The sequence below is a fragment of the Ochotona curzoniae genome, unplaced genomic scaffold (genome assembly GCF_017591425.1).
Source record: "Ochotona curzoniae isolate NIBS_2020 unplaced genomic scaffold, NIBS_Ocur_1.0 contig_2699, whole genome shotgun sequence".
In the NCBI taxonomy this organism is placed as follows: domain Eukaryota; kingdom Metazoa; phylum Chordata; class Mammalia; order Lagomorpha; family Ochotonidae; genus Ochotona; species Ochotona curzoniae.
This window is the reverse complement of record NW_024465561.1, coordinates 1556393-1573421: the sequence shown is the minus strand read 5'-3', so window position 1 is coordinate 1573421 and position 17029 is coordinate 1556393. Positions and strand designations below refer to the sequence as shown.

Here is a 17029-nt window from a genome sequence, read left to right as displayed (position 1 = left end):
ATCGGAGCTGGCAACGAAGGGCACTCGCCTTGGCGCTTGCGCACTGGCGCTCAGGTGGGGCTCAGTGTATCTCCACGCAGACATGTCGTGCCTTGGGGGGTGGGGGCGGGGGTCTGCGGCGCCTGCGCAGTTCTCCGCGGGCCACTCGTTCTGGCCGAGTCCATCAAAGTTGGGCCGAGGGGCATGGGCGGTTCTCGTGAGCCCGTGGGGGTGGACCAGATGGTGTCACGATACAGCTTGAGAGATTGAGGGTACCCATGGGAGACTTTTTTCCTCAATGGGTTTGAAAATCACCTCACGTCCGCAGTCGTTGACCGGGATCCCCTGCTCTGGGGCCAGCCCGGGACTGTACAGCAGGTAACCACTGATCGCATCTGCTTCATGGCTTGGGAGGTCTGAGAGGAAAAGAATCCCCCCCGGTTGTGAGCCAGTGCCAAACAGAGTTCTGTCTGCCGCCTCCCCAAGGGCGAGAGAGAATTCTGGGAATGGGAACCGGTTGGGGGGAAAGAGAGGGACTGTGAGGTTCCCTGACTTGGGGCCAGGGAAGGGATCCCGCTTGGGATCATGAACCTCCCCCGCACCCACAAGTTGAGTTGTAGGTTTTCTGGTTGGTCTTGTAAGAGTGGGGGAGTCAATCTGATGGTGGTGGTGTGTCCGGCTTCGGTTCGTCCCTCTGGGAATCAGGACTGTGGTGTTTGTGACCCTGTGCCCACGGGCGGCTGAGGGCAGGAATAGCGGGAGTGTAAGTCATGATCGGGACTTGGGAGTGTGACGAGAAGTCCCCACAGGCCGTGTGATGTGGGGTGACCAGCCACCGGCTGGGAAGTGGACAGTCGCACTCTGCTCGTTGGACGAACGCCACTCAGATCAAGACGCCGCTCTGCGCTTTGCGCAAGCGCAGCCCGGGCCGGCAGGGACGCTTGGTGGCAGGGAAGGGGCGAGAGTGCCTTCTGCGCCTGCGCGTCTGGGGCGTGGCGGTCGGTCGCACCTGCGCCAGTTGGGAGGAGGAGGAGGGGCGAGGTGACGCAGGCGTAATAATACAGAAGGTGCCAGAAAGCAAGTGGCTGCGGGGAGTCCGTGGACGCCGGTGTCCCGGTGAGGTTCCCGGGGCGGCCTGGTGACGGGTAGACGATGGGACACCCCCCCCTTCCCTGGGTGAGGGGGTCGGGCGGTCGGTGCCACCTGTGCGGGGCGTAGGGGACGGTGACGGTGACGGGTCCGCTTTAGGGGGGCAGAGGGTCGCTTTGGGACGTTGTCAGTGGGGTGGAGCTGAGCGGCTATTCGGGCCGGGACGAGGGACGCGTCCGGTCAGTGGTCCTCCAAATCGGGAGGTGCCTTGGCATGGATCCTGAGGCTTGTTTGGGTCTGACCCGAGGCTGGTTCGGAACATACCACTGGGCGAGGGGTCTGGCGTCCCGACCTGTTACCAGGGGGGACTTCGGGCCGTCCCATTCCCTCGGCGGGGGAGAAGGGAGGCCGAGACGGTTGGAGGTGTAGCTAGGGGCAGCCGCGTCCCTGCGGCGCGCGGGGCGGGGGACACACTGTGGCCGCTGCGGGGTCCGTGTCCCCCGCGTCGCTGACCCTTCTGCCCTGTTGTCGCCGTGTGGATTATAGGTAGGCCCTGCTTCTGCGCTTATCTCGCACCCCTCCTCCGGGGGAATGGCGTTGTCCGGGTTGACCCCCGCCCCGAGCTGGGAAGAGGATGAGTGTCTGGACTACTACGGGATGCTGTCGCTTCACCGAATGTTCGAGGTGGTGGGCGGGCAGCTGACTGAGTGCGAGCTGGAGCTCCTGGCCTTCCTGCTGGACGAAGCTCCCGGGGCGGCCGGCGGCCTGGCCCGCGCCCGCAGCGGCCTGGAGCTTCTCCTGGAGTTGGAGCGTCGCGGGCAATGCGACGAGAGCAACCTACGCCTGCTGGGGCAACTGCTGCGCGTGCTGGCCCGCCACGACCTGCTGCCGCACCTGGCACGCAAGCGGCGCCGACCAGGTACTGGCGAGTGCGAGGGCGTTGCTCCCACAGGGCCCCCGCCCCCCTGTGACCCTGTCGCGTCCCATTCTGTGTCCTCAAGGATCGTGATAAAACAGAGGGAGGAGACTTGGCCTTGGGAGGGGTGAGCGTGTGGAATTTGGCCACATTTATAGTAGTGGTTGTGCCTGCTGATTACGGGCTTGTTTCATGTTGGCAAGGTGGTTAGGCGACAGCTGCCATCCTCCCAGTAGTTCCCCAGAGTCCAGCTCATGCCCTCCGCTGTCTGTGGGAAGGACCAGGTTCAGAGCAGCTTGCCCGCATGGGAGAACTGGATCCCTTGTGCTGGACATGGCAGGGAAGGGATGGCGCTGCTGATGGGAAGTTCGTGTTTGGTGGGGCAGATCAGGTGGTAGAGTAATTTATGTTTAGATGCAGTTACAGTAAGACTGAAAGGAAAGGAGTGGAGACAGTAGAAAGTGCAGCGCGATCGGTGGAAGCTGCCTTAGCATCTTTCTGAGCAGGTGACCATGGAATAGGCTGCACTGCCTGCCACTTACAGATCTTCCAGGCAGAGGGAAAGGCAAGCAACTAATTGCTGAGGTGGAAGGAGCGAAGGGGTTGCCCAGGTAATAGGTGAAGACGGGGTCCCTAAGGGACTTGCAAATGTAACATAGCTTGCAAGTGGATGGGCTGGGTTCAGTCATGGCCGGCTTGTCTCCAGAGTCAGGCGCTTAATCCCTGCTGGGGGCCAACGGGTCTGAGGAGCTGGGAGGGCTGCAGGCCGCTGAGCCCTGGGCTGGGTTACCAGAGGGAGACTGGATTATGGGCTGCCCTGGTCCCGAGTAAGCCAACAAGATCTAGATAACCAAGTCAAGTCAAGGGCAAGTGTAGGGAAGTGCTGAGAAAACCTGTCTGGGAGTCTGCCTCTGGAAGGAAGGTTGGGGCTTGCAGATGGGCCTGCAGACTCCTGAGGCCTCTGGGACAGCTGGGTGGCAGGCAAGGGGCTGCCGCAGGAATCGTGGCCTGGACAGTTCCTGCTGCTGTAGACCCAGCTTGGGGGCTCCAGGAGGAGTGGGTGTCTGAGCTCTGGCCTCAGGGGGCTGTGACTGCAATGTAGGTATTCCTCTCAGGGCTGGGAGTGGGAGGGCAGGAGGGCATGACCACTGCTTCCCATTCTTCTCCTCCAGTGTCTCCGGAACGCTACAGCTATGGCACCTCCAGCTCCTCCTCCAAGAGGACGGAGGGTAGCTGCCGACGCCGCCGGCCGTCTAGCAGCTCCTCGGATTCTCAGCAGGGTCAGTGGGAGACAGGTGAGCGCCACACGGTGGGCTTGCTCTGAGGGTCTCTCTCCTCCTCGGCCTCCCAGATCTTGGTCCACGGAGGAGTGGCCTGAAGGGTCCTCTCGTGTCATTCATGAAATGTGCCAGTGCGCGTGTTTATCATTGCTAGGGAATCGTGTGTCTTGAAGCAACAAACTGAATTGTTTCCTGTGGTTTCTGTTTTGTTTAACTTTCATCACGTGGTGCATATCACTCTGCACTTGGGTCTGCTGAATGTGTTTCTGAGATTAATTCATGTTGAATGGCTGTAGTTGGTTTCTTTAAATTGACATGTCCCAGGTAACATACTTGGTATCTCCCACCCATTTTTTTTTTTCATTATGTGAAATTTACTTTTTTTTCTTAAAGACTTGTTTATTTGAAAGTCAATGAGGGAGACACACACACACACACACACACACACAGAGAACCCTTCATCTGCTGGTTCACTACCCAAGTGGCGACAACAGATAGGGCCGAGCCGGGATGAGTCAGGAGCTTCATCTAGGTCTCCCACCTGGGTGGCAGCAGTCCATGCACTTGGGCCAGCTTCTAGTGCTTTCCTAGGTGCATGAACTGGATTGGAAGTGGAGTAGCAGAGACCAGTGCCCATATGGCCCATTACCTGCTATGCCACAATGCTATCTGTGTACAATTTGAAATGTGCAAATGAGAAACAAAGATAAAAAATTTTTGCTAAAATTCAGTTACTAATCTGCTACTTTGCTCCACCTGTGCATGTGTATCTCTGGGTTTATGGCTGAATCTTTTGTAAGTAAATTAAATACCTTACTTGTGTGTCAGCAAACATCTCGTAAGAATGAGGATGTTTTCCTGTGCTGCTTCCAGATTCCTTCATAGTTGAGAAAATAAGCCAGAATCCTCTGGTACCCTAATGATTTGTTTTCAGATCTTTTATGATTTGACTCAACTGTCAGGATCTTCCCTTTATTGAGTTGTTCAGCATTTATTCATTATGTCTCCTTCATCTCTTCCTGAAGGACAGGAGGAAATCCCTTCTCCACTCTGAGCTTTTTCCCCATGACACTGACCTGCCGTCCTCCGCTGGCCAGGGTGCTGGGGTGGCCTGTTTCTGTGTGTGTCTGATGCTTTTCTGCTGACATTCTTTTTTTAAATTGGCAAATAGCTTTTTATAAAAGTATGTCATGGTTAACATAGGCTAATGTAGTAATTATGATTACTACTGTTATGTTTTTAAAATATTTTATTTTTATTGGAAAGTCAGATATACAAAGAGGAAGGTCTTCTGTCTGTTGATTCACTCCCTAAGCAGCCACAACGGTCGGAGCTGTGCCAATCAGAAGCCAGGAGCCAGGAGCCTCTTCTGGGTCTCCCACATGGGTACAGGGTGGCAGGGTTTTGGGCTTTGGGCCATCCTCCACTGCCTTCCCAGGCCACAAGCAGGGAGTTGGACGGGAAGTAAACTGGCACTCATATGGGATGCCAGTGGATGCAAGGCAAGGACCTTTTATTTTTAAAATAGTTGGTAAATAACTAAAATTTTTTTTTCTTAATATATGTACCATGCAGCTCTTCTTGTTTACTGAGAATTTACAGTCAGAAAGTTTTTGCAGTTACTTGAAATGTTTCTTTTCTTGAGTATTTTATATATTTTTAATATTTTTATATTTATATATTTGAGCATTTTAATATTTTTAAAATATTTTCAGTATTTTCTATATTTTAATTGCATATCCAGTTAAGTTCATTTGTTTCATTGTGTGTAATTTTTTGTTTTAAAACTTTGGGTATCTAAGTGACTCAAAATGCAAAACTTGAAAGTATAGAAAAACACGTTCTTAGAATTGTTATGGGACTGATTGTTGTGGTGCCAGCATCCCATATGGGTTTTGGTTCAGCTCCTGGATGCTCTACTTCTGATCCAGCTTCCTGCTATGGCCTGGGAAAGCAGCAAAGTATAGGCCAAAGCCTTGGGACCTTGCGACCCTGCAACCATGTGTGAGACCCAAAAGAAGCTCCTGGCTTTAGATTGGCTCAGCTCTGGCCATTGTGGCCATCTGGGGAGTGAACCAGCAGATCCTCTCTTTCTGCCTCTTCTCTCTCTGTGTTATCTCTGCCTTTAGCTGAAGCAAGGCCAGGCTGTAGCCGGAGCCTGGAATGCATCCAGGTGTCACATGTGGATGACTGGGACGCAGGTGGTTGGTTGGGTCATCTGCTGTTGCTTCCTAGTCGTGTTAGCAGGAAGCTGGATCAGAAGCAGAACAGCTGGTGCTTGAACCAGAGTTCTGATAAGGGTTGCTGGCATTTCTGGCCTGCATGGCTCACTCCACCAGAACGCATGCCCCACTTCCATTCACTTCTAATTTGTCCTTTCACTGTTTGAAGGGTTTTGTGAAAATGATGAATATATTTCCAAGTTCTTATTTTCCCTGCTTTCAGTTTGAGTTAGCACATTATCACTTGTTTTCCATCTACTTTATTCCACTAAACCATCTAATCTAGCAGCTCTTCTGTGTTTTTGTTCTGCTCAGGCACATGACGGTGACGCTGTAAATGATGCCTCAGGCTGGTGCGGCATCTGTGTCCTAGTGTGAGGGAGCAGGGCTTTCTTTGGCGGGGGGTCACACCTGCAGTGGGCCCACCTGCCCTATTTAGTGATGCAGTGGGCATCTTTCAACTTCTGGATAAGACCTCGGGAGCGGGAGTCCCTGGCACTCACTTTGGCATGCTGCCTACTATCCTGTTCCTCAGCCTGCTCCCTCTGTCTGCTCAGGTTCACCCCCCACCAAGCGGCAGCGGCGGAGTAGGGGCCGGCCCAGTGGTGGTGCCCGACGGCGACGGAGAGGGATTCCTGCTGCCCCCCAGCAGCAGCAGCAACAGCAGCAGCAGCCTGCCAGACCCTCCTCAGAAGGCAAAGTGACATGTGGTAGGCATCTGTGGGCCTTGGGAATGTCTGAATGTGCCTGGGGCAGGCTGTAGTCAGGAGTGGGGTGAGGCAGATGCTTGTGGGGTGTGATGACCCTGGCAGGGCACTCACTCACCCAGCACGGTAGCCGTCTTGTCGTTTCCGTTGCCATCTTACCTGTCTGTGCCCTGCCTGTACTTCCTCAGCTATGTTGTGTGCCACCTTATCCAGGAAACCTTTCCTGATCACCACTTGCCCCCATTCACCTGTTTATTCAGCAGGCAGCTGTAAGGGCCTTCCTTCCTCAGCAGGGTACACTGCAGGGTGCCAGCAAGGTTGCTGCTGGGCTCCTACCCTTTCTTGCCTCAAGATGTTTGACCTTGGCCAGGTGACTGGATCTCCCTGTGCCTCACTGTCCACATCTGTAAACAGCCAGGACTGTGGTGAGAAAAAATGAGCAAAGTCACCTAATGCACTTGCATGGCATGCCCTGGAGCTGTCTTGGTGCTAGGCCCAAGCACCAAGGGGTTGGCCCTTCCTCGTCCTGTGGCCGTGCAGTGTGATGGGGGCAAGCGACAGCAGCGAGGCCTGCTTTTATGGTGCTGACTGTCCCATGAAAAGGTCGTTGTTGCCTTTTCCTGCCAGTGAAGCTGAAGGTCACTTGGGACAACCAGAGATGTGGTGAGAAGTAGGGACCCGCTGGAGAAGGCAGGCTGGGGCTGAGCAGCCAGGCCTGACGAGCCACAGGGCCTGTGGGGTTTGGTTTATTTTGTCCATCCAGCGTTGTCAGGGCTTGAAGTAGGTGAGGGATGTGATCCAATAGCTCCTTGAGGAGGGACTCTGACCCCAGCTGGAATATCAGTGCTTAGAGAGGTGCTGGACACCTGTTCCATGCTGTCAGAGGGGTGTGTGTGTGTGTGTGTGTGTGTGTGTGTGTGTGTGTGTGTGTGTAAGCTTGATAATGGGGAAGCAGCCATGAGGTCAATCAAATAGCTCCTTGAGGAGGGACTCTGACCCCAGCTGGAATATCAGTGCTTAGAGAGGTGCTGGACACCTGTTCCATGCTGTTAGAGGTGTGTGTATATGAGTGTGTGTAGTAAGCTTGATAATGGGGAAGCCATTATCAAGCCATGAGGTCATCAGAGAAAGAGAGCCCCGAGGTCTGGCCTCAGTAGCTGTGTTGGGGAGGATGTATGGGATGGACTTAGGAAACAAGGAAGTTTGTATTTTTTTCCAAGGGTGGATACGGTAGGCTGGAGGGCTGGGTTCTGGGTCTGAAGACCCTGCCCTCGTGAAATTTTTTCTCTTGATGCCACAGAGGAGGCACAGCCTCGTGTTTTCTTCTGTGAGTCGGGCTGCAGGGGTCAGATATGGCATGTCCATTTCCTGGGCTGCAAGGGAGACAGATGAGGGCAGGGGCAGCCTGGTGGGTGTGGCAGATTCCATAAGTAGTGTGAGCAGGGAGCCCTCTGGGCAGCCTGCTTGTCTGGGGAGATGCGGCTTTAATGGGTAGGGGTAAAGGGAGAGAGGCAGCCCAGATGGGGGCTTTCTTCCAAGTGTGGGGGAAGCTGGGGCAGGTCTGTGTGCTTGCTCTGCACCCAGCATCTCTTGGTGAGCAGTGTGCCTGTGCCAGTGCCTGCTCTGGTTGTGGAAGACACAGAGTTTCACCAGGTGGTGAAAATCCCAGGCCTGGAGGGGTTCACGTCATAGTGGGTGAGACAACCCAGAACAATAACCTGTAATGCCAGTTTGTGACAAGTGCTTTGAGGAAACACAAAGCCAGGGAGGAGGCACTGGGGTTGGGTCGGGGAGGCTTCTGCAGAGCAGAGTGATGGCAGAGGGAGCAGCAGATGCACCAGAGGAGGAGGCTGAGCAATGCTGAGATGCTCAGGCTAGGTGAAGGAGCAACCAGGAAGGTGGCTTCATGCCCCTGCCACTTCGGAGACCTTGGCCTGACCTCTCCACCATCTGCAGAACTTGCTTCAGTCCACAGAGCTCACCTCTGTCCTCCCCTTGTGCCTTCGATGACCTTCCCTGCCCGGTTACAGAGGAACTGTGCACACCTGTGCTGAGGGTGGTCAGGAGGGCCCCATCCACAGAGATAGCCCTATGGCCTCAATTTCCGGCTTGAGGGAGGTGGCTGCCCACGGGTGACTGTTCCCTGCGTCAGGCAGCCATTATCAGAGCCACCAGGCTGATTGGCTGGGGAGGGAGTCCCTGCCTGCGGGAGGGCAGAGCAGGCCAAGCTGGGCTTGAGTCTCTGCCCTGCAGCCAGCAGGTTGTTAGTGTGGGTGGGGCTGGGCTTAGAAGCAGCCAGGGAAGCAGGTCTGACTGCTGACTCAAGGTAGGTGGGGCCCAGGAGGCTCTCCCCACTTGGGCTCCAGTCTCCCCTTCCTGCCAAAGGGGCACAGCTTCCCTTTAATGAGGCCATCAGGCTCAATGCCAGGGGTACAAGGAGGCTCCTCCTGACCTGGGTGGGAAACGAGGGGTCTGCCAGGCCAATAACTTCACATGCAGCCTGAGGGGTAAGCATTGGGCAGCCCACTTCTTTGAGGGACAGAATTTGCACCTGGGAATGTGCTGAAGGGGACTTGGGCTGGGATGCAAGACCCCGAGTTTCCACATCCCTTTCAGTTATCCACCATCACTGCCATGATCTGGAATTCTCAAGTGGTGGCAGCCCCCATTGTGCAAAGGAGAAGCAGGCCTAGGGGAAGGAAGTTGTCGCAGGCTTGGGGCCTGGGCGGCAGGGGCAGAGCTGGGCTCTATTTGTGTTTGTTCCCTATGTTTTCCAATGCATTGGGTGTGGCAGGGATGTGAGGCCCCTGCTTGCATCCTGGTTGGGGCCAGGAGGCCAAGAGATGGAGCTTCCAGATGTCAGGGCTGTGGCTCCTGGAAGAGGACAAGACAGGAGTAGGAGTGTGCCCTGAAGGTTAGGGGGTGATGAAGATGCTGGTGACATTGGGATGAAGGGAATGAGGGTGAGAGAGGCAGCCAGCAGATGCAACAGGGCCTTGTGAACATGGGTTTGGGCTTTGTATATTTTAAAGTGATTGTTTTTAATTTACTAGAAAGACAGAAACAGAGATCTTCCATTTACTGATTCACTCCCCAAATGCTCACAAAGCCAGGGCCGGGCCAGTCCAAAGCTAGGAGCCCAGAACCTGGTCTGCATCTCCTGTGTGGGAGAGGAGGTGTCTGCTGTGTGGCTCAGCTACTTGAGCCATCCCTGCTGCCATCCTCAGAGTGGGCATTAGCAGGGAACTGGAATCAGAAGCAGAGTCAGTCTTCAAATCCATGTACCCTGATACAGGATGTGAACTTCTGAGCAGCAGCTTAATCCACTGGGCCACAATACAAAATTTTCCTTTATTGTTTATTAAACATTTTTTATGTACTTGAAAGGTAGAGTCTGCATCAATGTCCAGATCGCTTGTCCCTAAATGTTTTTATTTATTTCTAAATTTTTATTGAGAGAGAGAGATCCATATTTCTTCTCTGGCTCACTCCTCAAATGCTTACAATAGCCAGGGCAGGGCCAGGCCAAGCTAGCAGCCAGATATCCATCCTGACTTCCCACATGGGTGTCAGAGACTCAACTACTTGAGCCAACCAGAGTCTGTCAGGGTCTGTGTTAGCAGCAAGCTACAATAGAGTCTGTCGGGATGTGTGTATTCTCAACAGCGGCCTAGTGACCATGCCAAAGACTTTTACCCATGCTTGTAAATTATGGAAAAGAGTTGGAGGATTTGAATGCTGAATAAAATGCTTTTCCATCTCACCCTTAATGGAAAATGTATTGAGGGACTAAGAGAGACTCAGACTGGTACAGGGAACACCAAATCGCCATCACCACACTCTAGCTGTAGTTACCTTGTGACTGCCCTGAATTCTGTGTGTTTTAGTATTTCATTTTATTTTATTTTTTTAAAGATTTATTTATTTTTTATTACAAAGTCAGATATACAGAGAGGAGGAGAGACAGAGAGGAAGATCTTCCGTCTGATGATTCACTCCCCAAGTGACCGCAACGGCCGGTTCTGCGCCTATCCGAAGGCAGGAGCCCTCGACTGCTTTCCCAGGCCACAAGCAGGGAGCTGGATGGGAAGCAGGGCTGCCGGGATTAGAACCAGTGCCCCTATGGTATCCCAGTGCGTGCAAGGCGAGGATCTTCAACCACCAAGCTATCACACTGGGCCCCCATAAGGATTCTTTAAAACATTATCATGCCAAGGAAATGATTCCTTACCATTAAAGAACACTGCTCAAATTTCCAGTTGTCAGGTCCATCACAGTAGCCTAATAGCTAAAGTCCTTGCCTTGCATGTGCCAATATCCCATATGGGCACCGGTTCTAATCCTGGTGGCCCCACTTCTATCCAGTTCTCTGCTTGTGGCCTGGGAAAGCAACCGAGGATGGTCCAAAGCCTTGAGACCCTATACCCACGTGAGAGACCCAGAAGAAGCTCTGGGCTCCAGTCATTGCAGCCACTTGGGGAGTGAATCAACAGAGGGAAGATCTTCCTGTTTGTTTCTCCTCCTCTCTGTATATCTGACTTTCCAATAAAAATAACTGAATCTTTTTTAAAAATTTTCCAGTTGTCTCCCAAATACTGCTCTCATTGATGTCCAGAATCCTGCACCCAATTTCTTGTTCCCCTTCATATTGTATTGGAAGCTGTTGTCCAAGGATGGCTGACTTGGGCTCATTCTGTTGTTGGTAGTAGGATCTGGAGCAGTGTGGCCAGGTGGAGGTTGGGGACTGTGGTTTTTCTGAACTGAATTCCTGGCAGGTATTTTCTTGCCTCAGGGAGCAGGTGGTGGCTGCAAATCTGTCTCCAAAGCTGGCGGCAGCCTCTCTTCATTGCTGTTAGGGAGAGGGAAAGAGCTCTGTGCTTGACCCTGACTGTGGTGCCTTGTCGTGGAGAAAACTGGTGTGAGGCCATCTAGAGCCAAGAGGCTGGGGATGGCAGGGGCTGACTGGTGTGGCAGGGTGGGCTGCTCTCCTATGCATACTGCCTTTTTGCTCTGGAGCTGGGAACTTCCTACCAAGCTTGTCCACCTCAGAACTCTCTGAGGTATGACTTGAGTGAGGGTCATCTCCGGACTCCAAGACTTCCCGCCCAGGGCCTGCTCCCTGGAATATTGCTCTGGCCCCTACTGTGAAGTCCCTCCGATCCCCCTCTGTCCTATTCTGTCCTAGAAGAGGGACCAGTGACATGTCGGCACAGAAGGCGTGGGGGGCAGTATGAGCCTCCTGCAGGAACGCAGAGCTCCTGGGGGTCAGGAAGTGTCATCACCCCTTTCCCACAGTACTGCCGCACCTGAACCTGTCTTGTGCTTCCTTTCTCAGACAGCTGTCTGTGGCCTGGCCCTGGTGCTGCCACCCTGACACTTGTGCAGAGCAGCTGGCATGGCCTCTGAGTTGGGCAGTTCTGTCCCCTGTGCCAGACCCTGGTCTATGCTCTTCCTGTGCCTTCAGCTGTGTCCTCCCATGAGAGGCATTGAGGCACAGAGGTCTGGTTGCCTGCTGAGACCAGACTCCTGACCCCGCCCTGGTTCCGCCCATGTGCGAACCTGCTCTGGCCTGGACTGTGCTTCTCTGCTCTGGACATGCTGTCCTTCTACTCCTGTTTAAATCCACTCATCCTCCTCGTGGCTCACCTCAATGTCATTTCCTAGAGAGATACTCTAATCCTTTCAATCTAAATTATAGATTTGACCATATAAATTATATGGTCAGTCTGCATTGTTCTGTCCTGGGTTTCAGCCTATGCCTTCGTTGTGCATGTCTGTGTGGCTGTGAGAGGTAACAAACAGGGGTATCGTCAAGCGTTCAGGCTCTGGAGCTGAACACCCCTGATGGCACTCTAGCTCTGCCACTCACAGCTTTGGGCAGCTGACTTGGTCCCTGGGCCCCTGTTCCCCCATCTGCAGGAAGGGGGCCACAGCAGCCTTGCTTCCTGAGGATGGGGGGCTATAGGAATGTCAGGCTTTGCAGCTGGCAGTGGATCCTGGCAGTGTCCCTGGTGGCTATTTTGGTGGTTGGGGTAGGAAGACGTTGTGCTTAAAGCATGGGACTTGGGGCTTACAACCTGGATGCAGCGAGGCTTGAGCAAAATCTTTTCTCCTCTTGCCTTCCGGGATCCCCATCTTCCCTCTCCATCTTTGATTGTGTTGCCCAGGTTGGAAGTTGGCCCATGGGCTGGTGAAGGATTCTGCATCTCTGAACCGATGATGAGAGTACACAGAGGAATCAGGTGGGCTGCTAGGGACCACCTGGGCCTTGGGCCAGGCACACAGCAGTGGCTACTGAGCTGGGTTGCCTGTCTCCCTGTCCCTTTGGTGGCAGGCCCTCCTGTCCCCTTCACATGCCTGGCCCTTGGTGCCCACCACTGTTGAGTGAGTCTGTGCTGCCCCTTGTGGTGCCCATCCCCACATGGTCTCTGTGTGGCCATGTGGGTGATCCATGGCTCTGGTGAAGAGCAGAGTGAGCTGAAGGAGGATCCAGGGCCCCTCAGCTGAGTCTTACTGGGTGCTGGCGGAGAGTGCTCCCTGTCCATTGGATATGGACAAGCTGTTTGTGAGGGGCCAGCCTTGTGTTGGGAGCATGCTGCTCTTGAACAGCAGGGTGTGGGAGGATGGAGCAGTCATGGGGGGAGTGCAGGTGGAGGTTAGCACAGAGACCTTGGGTGAAGGAGCTGCAGCTCTGAGCAGGGGACTTGGGGGCAGATGACAAGTGTTGCAATCACAGTTCCTGCTTCTGGGTGCCTGCTTGCCCTGGGCTCTGAGTCAGGTGTCTTACAAGCTGCCTTGTTGATTCCTCTGACCCTGCACTTGTACAGGGACCTCTTGTTTGTCTCTCTGTTTTTCAGATGGGGAAACTGAGGCTCAGAGAGGTGAGGTCACCTGCTTAAGGCCCCCCCGGCTAGAGCGTGGCAGAGCTGGGACTCACCTCCAGGTCTGTGGGACCCCGCCGCCTGGCTCTGCCTCTGCTGCTGACCAGCCCTGGGAGGCCTTGGACAGGTGCTGCTCTCCTGCCCATGTTGATGGAGGCCACACCAGACACCTGGAAGAGTCAAGGCCATGGTTCCAGAGCGCTTGTGTGGTCCTCAGGATGCAAGGAGTTGGGCCCGCAGGAGGTTGGGGAAAGCCTGGGGCTGAGGCTTGACAAACTGCTCTGGGCCTTAAGAGGAGAAGGGGTGCCCTTCAGTGTGGAAAGAGGAAGGGTTTGGGTGAAAGGAGGAAGTAGGTGGGGCTGAGAAGTTTCCAGGGGAACAGAGGCCCTGCCTCCTATGCTCTGCTGCAGATGCTGTGTGAAAGGTGAAAGGAGCCCATGACATGATCCCCTCCCAGAGCTTCAGTTTCCTCATCTGTCAAATGAGCTGTCCCACTGGGCTGTGTAACCCCAAGGACCAGGTACTTGGCATGTTAGAGCTATTGGTGATGGCCATTTTTGGAGTACCTACTGGGCAACATGTGCAGTGTCAACCTGTTCTTTTCTGTGCTTTTAAAATATTTATTTTTATTTTAAAGGCAGAGTTATAGAGACAAAAGGAGAGAAAGTGAGCATGCAAGCTCTATCTGTTCGTTTACTTCATAAATGGCCATAATAGCCAGAGTTGGATTGGTCAAAAGCTGGGAGCCAGGGGCTTCTTTGGAGTCTCCCGTGTGGATGCAGGGGCCAAAGCACTTGAGTCACCCTCTGCTGCCTTCCCAGGCACATTAGCAGGGAGCTGGATTGGAAGTGTAGTAGTTGGAATACAAATTGGCATCCATATGAGATGTGATGTCACAGGTGAAGGATTAGGCTGCTATGCCATGGCACCTGCCCCACTTTCTTTCTAACCTTAACAACCTTTCATAGCAGGGAGTATCCCCTGGTTTAGGCAGGAACTCCTGCTCATAGAGGTGGTGATTAGCACCAGAGGCTCTGTGGCACAGGAGGTGAAGTGAGTGCTGGCCCTGCAGGTCTCCTCTTAGTCCCCATTTCCTCATCTGTCCATTAGCAGTGACCGCAGAGCCTGCCTCACTCTGTTGCTTGTGAGTTGAATGAGCTCATGTGGTTTCTGTCATCTGCCCTTCCTGGGTGCCAGTTGGCCTCGGTAGTTCTGGGCTCACACAGGCCCACCCAGTCCCTGGGTTAGGAGGCAGCTGATTGCTAGTAGAACCAGCACAGCTGCCGCCTCCTTAGTGCTTGCCTGGTGTGATGGGAGGAGGGAAATGTGGTCCAGTCCCACAGGACTGTGACTGTACAGGTCAGGGTGGGAAGACTGGGAGGCTGTGAGGCTGGACATCTTGAGGCAAAACCAGGAGTCCCTATCTTGTTCTCACCAGTGCAGACCGAGCACCTGTGTGCTCAAGTGTAATTATGCATGTGAACGACACAGAATCTGTCAGGGAGCGCCCATGGTCGAGGTCGGGTGGGGTGGGAGGAGACGTGGCAGCCCAGTAGCTGCCAATAGAGTAGGTTGCACAATGTTAAGTAGGAAAAAATAGAGCAGGGTGTAGGGCAGGAGAAAGCTGGGGTGGAGCCTGGGTGGTGGAGGCGTAGTTTACTCCCAGTGGGACTCCAGGGGAAGGTGGCAGTTGAGTAGAGACCTGCAGGAAGTGAGAGAGCAGGTCCTGTGGAAAGAGCTCTGCTGCTTTGGGAGGGGCAGGGCTAGCTGGAGCCGGCCTGAGGGTTGGGGGAGCAGTGAGGAAGTGGTGAAGCCCCAGAGGAGGGTGTGAGGTTAGGGAGGTGCAGGCCACACACAGGGTGGAGCCCTGCAAGGACTTCAAATGGGTGGGGCTGTGGGAGGGCCTGTGGGAGCGCCAGGAGGGAGGCAGGGTGGCAATCTCACTGAGTAGAGCGATGGTCCACCCTGATGAATGACCTTCTTCCCCCCTCAGACATTCGGCTCCGGGTTCGAGCAGAGTACTGCGAGCATGGGCCGGCCTTGGAGCAGGGTGTGGCGTCCCGGCGGCCCCAGGCCCTGGCAAGGCAGCTGGATGTGTTTGGGCAAGCCACTGCAGTGCTGCGCTCACGGGACCTGGGCTCCGTGGTGTGTGACATCAAGTTCTCAGAGCTCTCCTACCTGGACGCCTTCTGGGGTGACTACCTGAGTGGTGCCCTGCTGCAGGCCCTGCGGGGCGTGTTCCTGACTGAGGCCCTGCGTGAGGCGGTGGGCCGCGAGGCGGTCCGCCTGCTGGTCAGTGTGGATGAAGCCGACTATGAGGCTGGCCGGCGCCGCCTGTTGCTGATGGAGGAGGAAGGTGGGCGGCGCCCATCAGAGGCCTCCTGATCCTGGATCTGACAGGACTGACCCCACTGAGTCTGCAGGCGTCTGAATCTCCCCTGGAAGACGGCCATCTCTGCCCCTAGAGGACTGTCCGTCTAGCAGCTCTGAGGACTGTGACAGGATGGCGGCTCAGTGCCTGCTCCTCTTTGTCCAGGATGTGGGCTCTGAGGCCTAAACCACTTCCGCCTGAGTCCCCCCACCCCCAGGTGTGTCCCTCAGCCTCTGCAGAATGGGGCTCAGGCCTGCAGATCCCAGAAGGAGGGGCGGGTGGAGCTACACCTTCCTAGAAGGCCCCTGTGTGTGGCATGTCTGACTCTAGGCTGTCTGCACCTGTGCACATAAATACACATGCACTCAACACTTCACACCCTGCTCCCTCTAGAATCTTCCCTTATTTGGCCCAAGGGCTTCTGTCTCAGGATCTCTGATTGTACCACCTCCAACCTGGGCTTCAGCTAAGACCAGTGGGTATATGTGGCATCTGCTCACCTTGCCCACATATCTCAGCCTGTTGGGGTTCTGCCAAGGCCTCACACAGATGTGACTATTGTCACCACCTTCCTATACTTTCCTGCCCCCTAGAACTGGACACAGGTTTCTAGACCCCTCAAGAGTGCCACACAGGGTGCTGTGGCATTAGCAACAGCATGTATCTGATGGGCCTGCTGTGGCCTAGAGGGCCATGATCAAAAAATACCTCTATCTCGGAAAGGGAAGGTGGAGGAGGCCTGGGAGCTGCTGGGAAAGATGGTTGACAAATGACACCAATAAAGCTGCCCTAAAGGGGGTATCAGCAAGCATCAAGACTGTTGGACTCTTTTTCCCCTTTTTTTTCTCTTTTACTTGAAAGGCAGAGAACAGAGATTTTCTGTGTACTGGTTCACTCTCCACATGCACAGAACAGAGCTGGTCCAGGCTGAAGCCACAAGCCACCTGGAACTCCACCCGGGTCTCCCCTGTGGGCACCAGGGGCTCACACACTTGAGTTATCTGCTTCCCAGGCTGTATTAGGAAGCTGGCAGCTCACCCCACGATCTGCAAGAGCTGTCCCTAGGGCTCTCGATGGCGGGGAGAAGGCTTGCTCCTGGCCTGGTATTAGGGGCTGCAGGTGGGCAGAGGGCAGGATCACTCGTCAGCTGCTCACACAGACCTGTCCTACTCCCAGGGCCTCACCCTGGTTTTTCCTCTGTCACATGAGATGCTGCCTTTGAAGTCGCACTCTCCTAACCTTGTTGTTCAGATTTTGCTTATCTGCCCTGGGGTGGGGGGGAGGGAGTGACGGAGGTGTCCCCAGTCTTGAGGATTTTTTACATTTTTTTAAAAAAAGATTTATTTATTTTATTGGAAAGGCAGATGTACAGAGAAGAGGAGAGACAGAGAGGAAGATCTTCCATCTGTTGATTCACTCCCCAAGTAGCCGGAATAGCTGGTGCTGCGCTGATTGAAGCCAGGAGCCAGGAACTTCTTTCCGTGTCTCCCCCGTGGGTGCAGGGTCCCAAGGCTTTGGGCTGTCCTTGACTGCTTTCCCAGACCACAAGCAGGGAGCTGGATGGGAAGTAGAACTGCCGGGATT

The 17029-nt window shown here is 54.4% G+C and overlaps 1 protein-coding gene across 6 annotated transcripts; it reads left to right on the top strand.

Annotated features, from left to right (window-relative positions):
- The first annotated feature begins 151 nt into the window (after nucleotides 1-151).
- DEDD2 (death effector domain containing 2) lies at nucleotides 152-16256 on the top strand. Of its 6 annotated transcripts, none has more exons than XR_005883434.1 (6): nucleotides 1067-1155; nucleotides 1615-1987; nucleotides 3157-3279; nucleotides 6044-6196; nucleotides 13051-13594; nucleotides 15068-15154. XR_005883434.1 is itself a non-coding variant. In XM_040976241.1 (6 exons), exons 1-6 carry the CDS (start codon nucleotides 1132-1134, stop codon nucleotides 15278-15280), a joined length of 972 nt encoding a protein of 323 aa, XP_040832175.1. In that variant the 5' UTR covers nucleotides 1072-1131; the 3' UTR covers nucleotides 15281-15436. The 6 variants fall into 6 exon arrangements, 5 of the variants coding, with proteins under 5 accessions (XP_040832173.1, XP_040832174.1, XP_040832172.1 ...); XM_040976241.1 differs by having other exon boundaries at nucleotides 1072-1155; nucleotides 13051-13136; nucleotides 15068-15436; XM_040976239.1 differs by lacking the exons at nucleotides 1067-1155; nucleotides 13051-13594 and adding an exon at nucleotides 152-357 and having other exon boundaries at nucleotides 15068-16256.
- Nucleotides 16257-17029: the final 773 nt, after the last annotated feature.

Coding starts and splice junctions, on each gene's coding strand:
- DEDD2 (XM_040976237.1), top strand. CDS start 1,132: ATGGGACACCCCCCCCTTCCCTGG. Junction 1,988..3,156: donor ACGCAAGCGGCGCCGACCAG/GTACTGGCGAGT, acceptor CTTCTCCTCCAG/TGTCTCCGGAACGCTACAGC. Junction 6,197..15,067: donor AGAAGGCAAAGTGACATGTG/GTAGGCATCTGT, acceptor TTCCCCCCTCAG/ACATTCGGCTCCGGGTTCGA.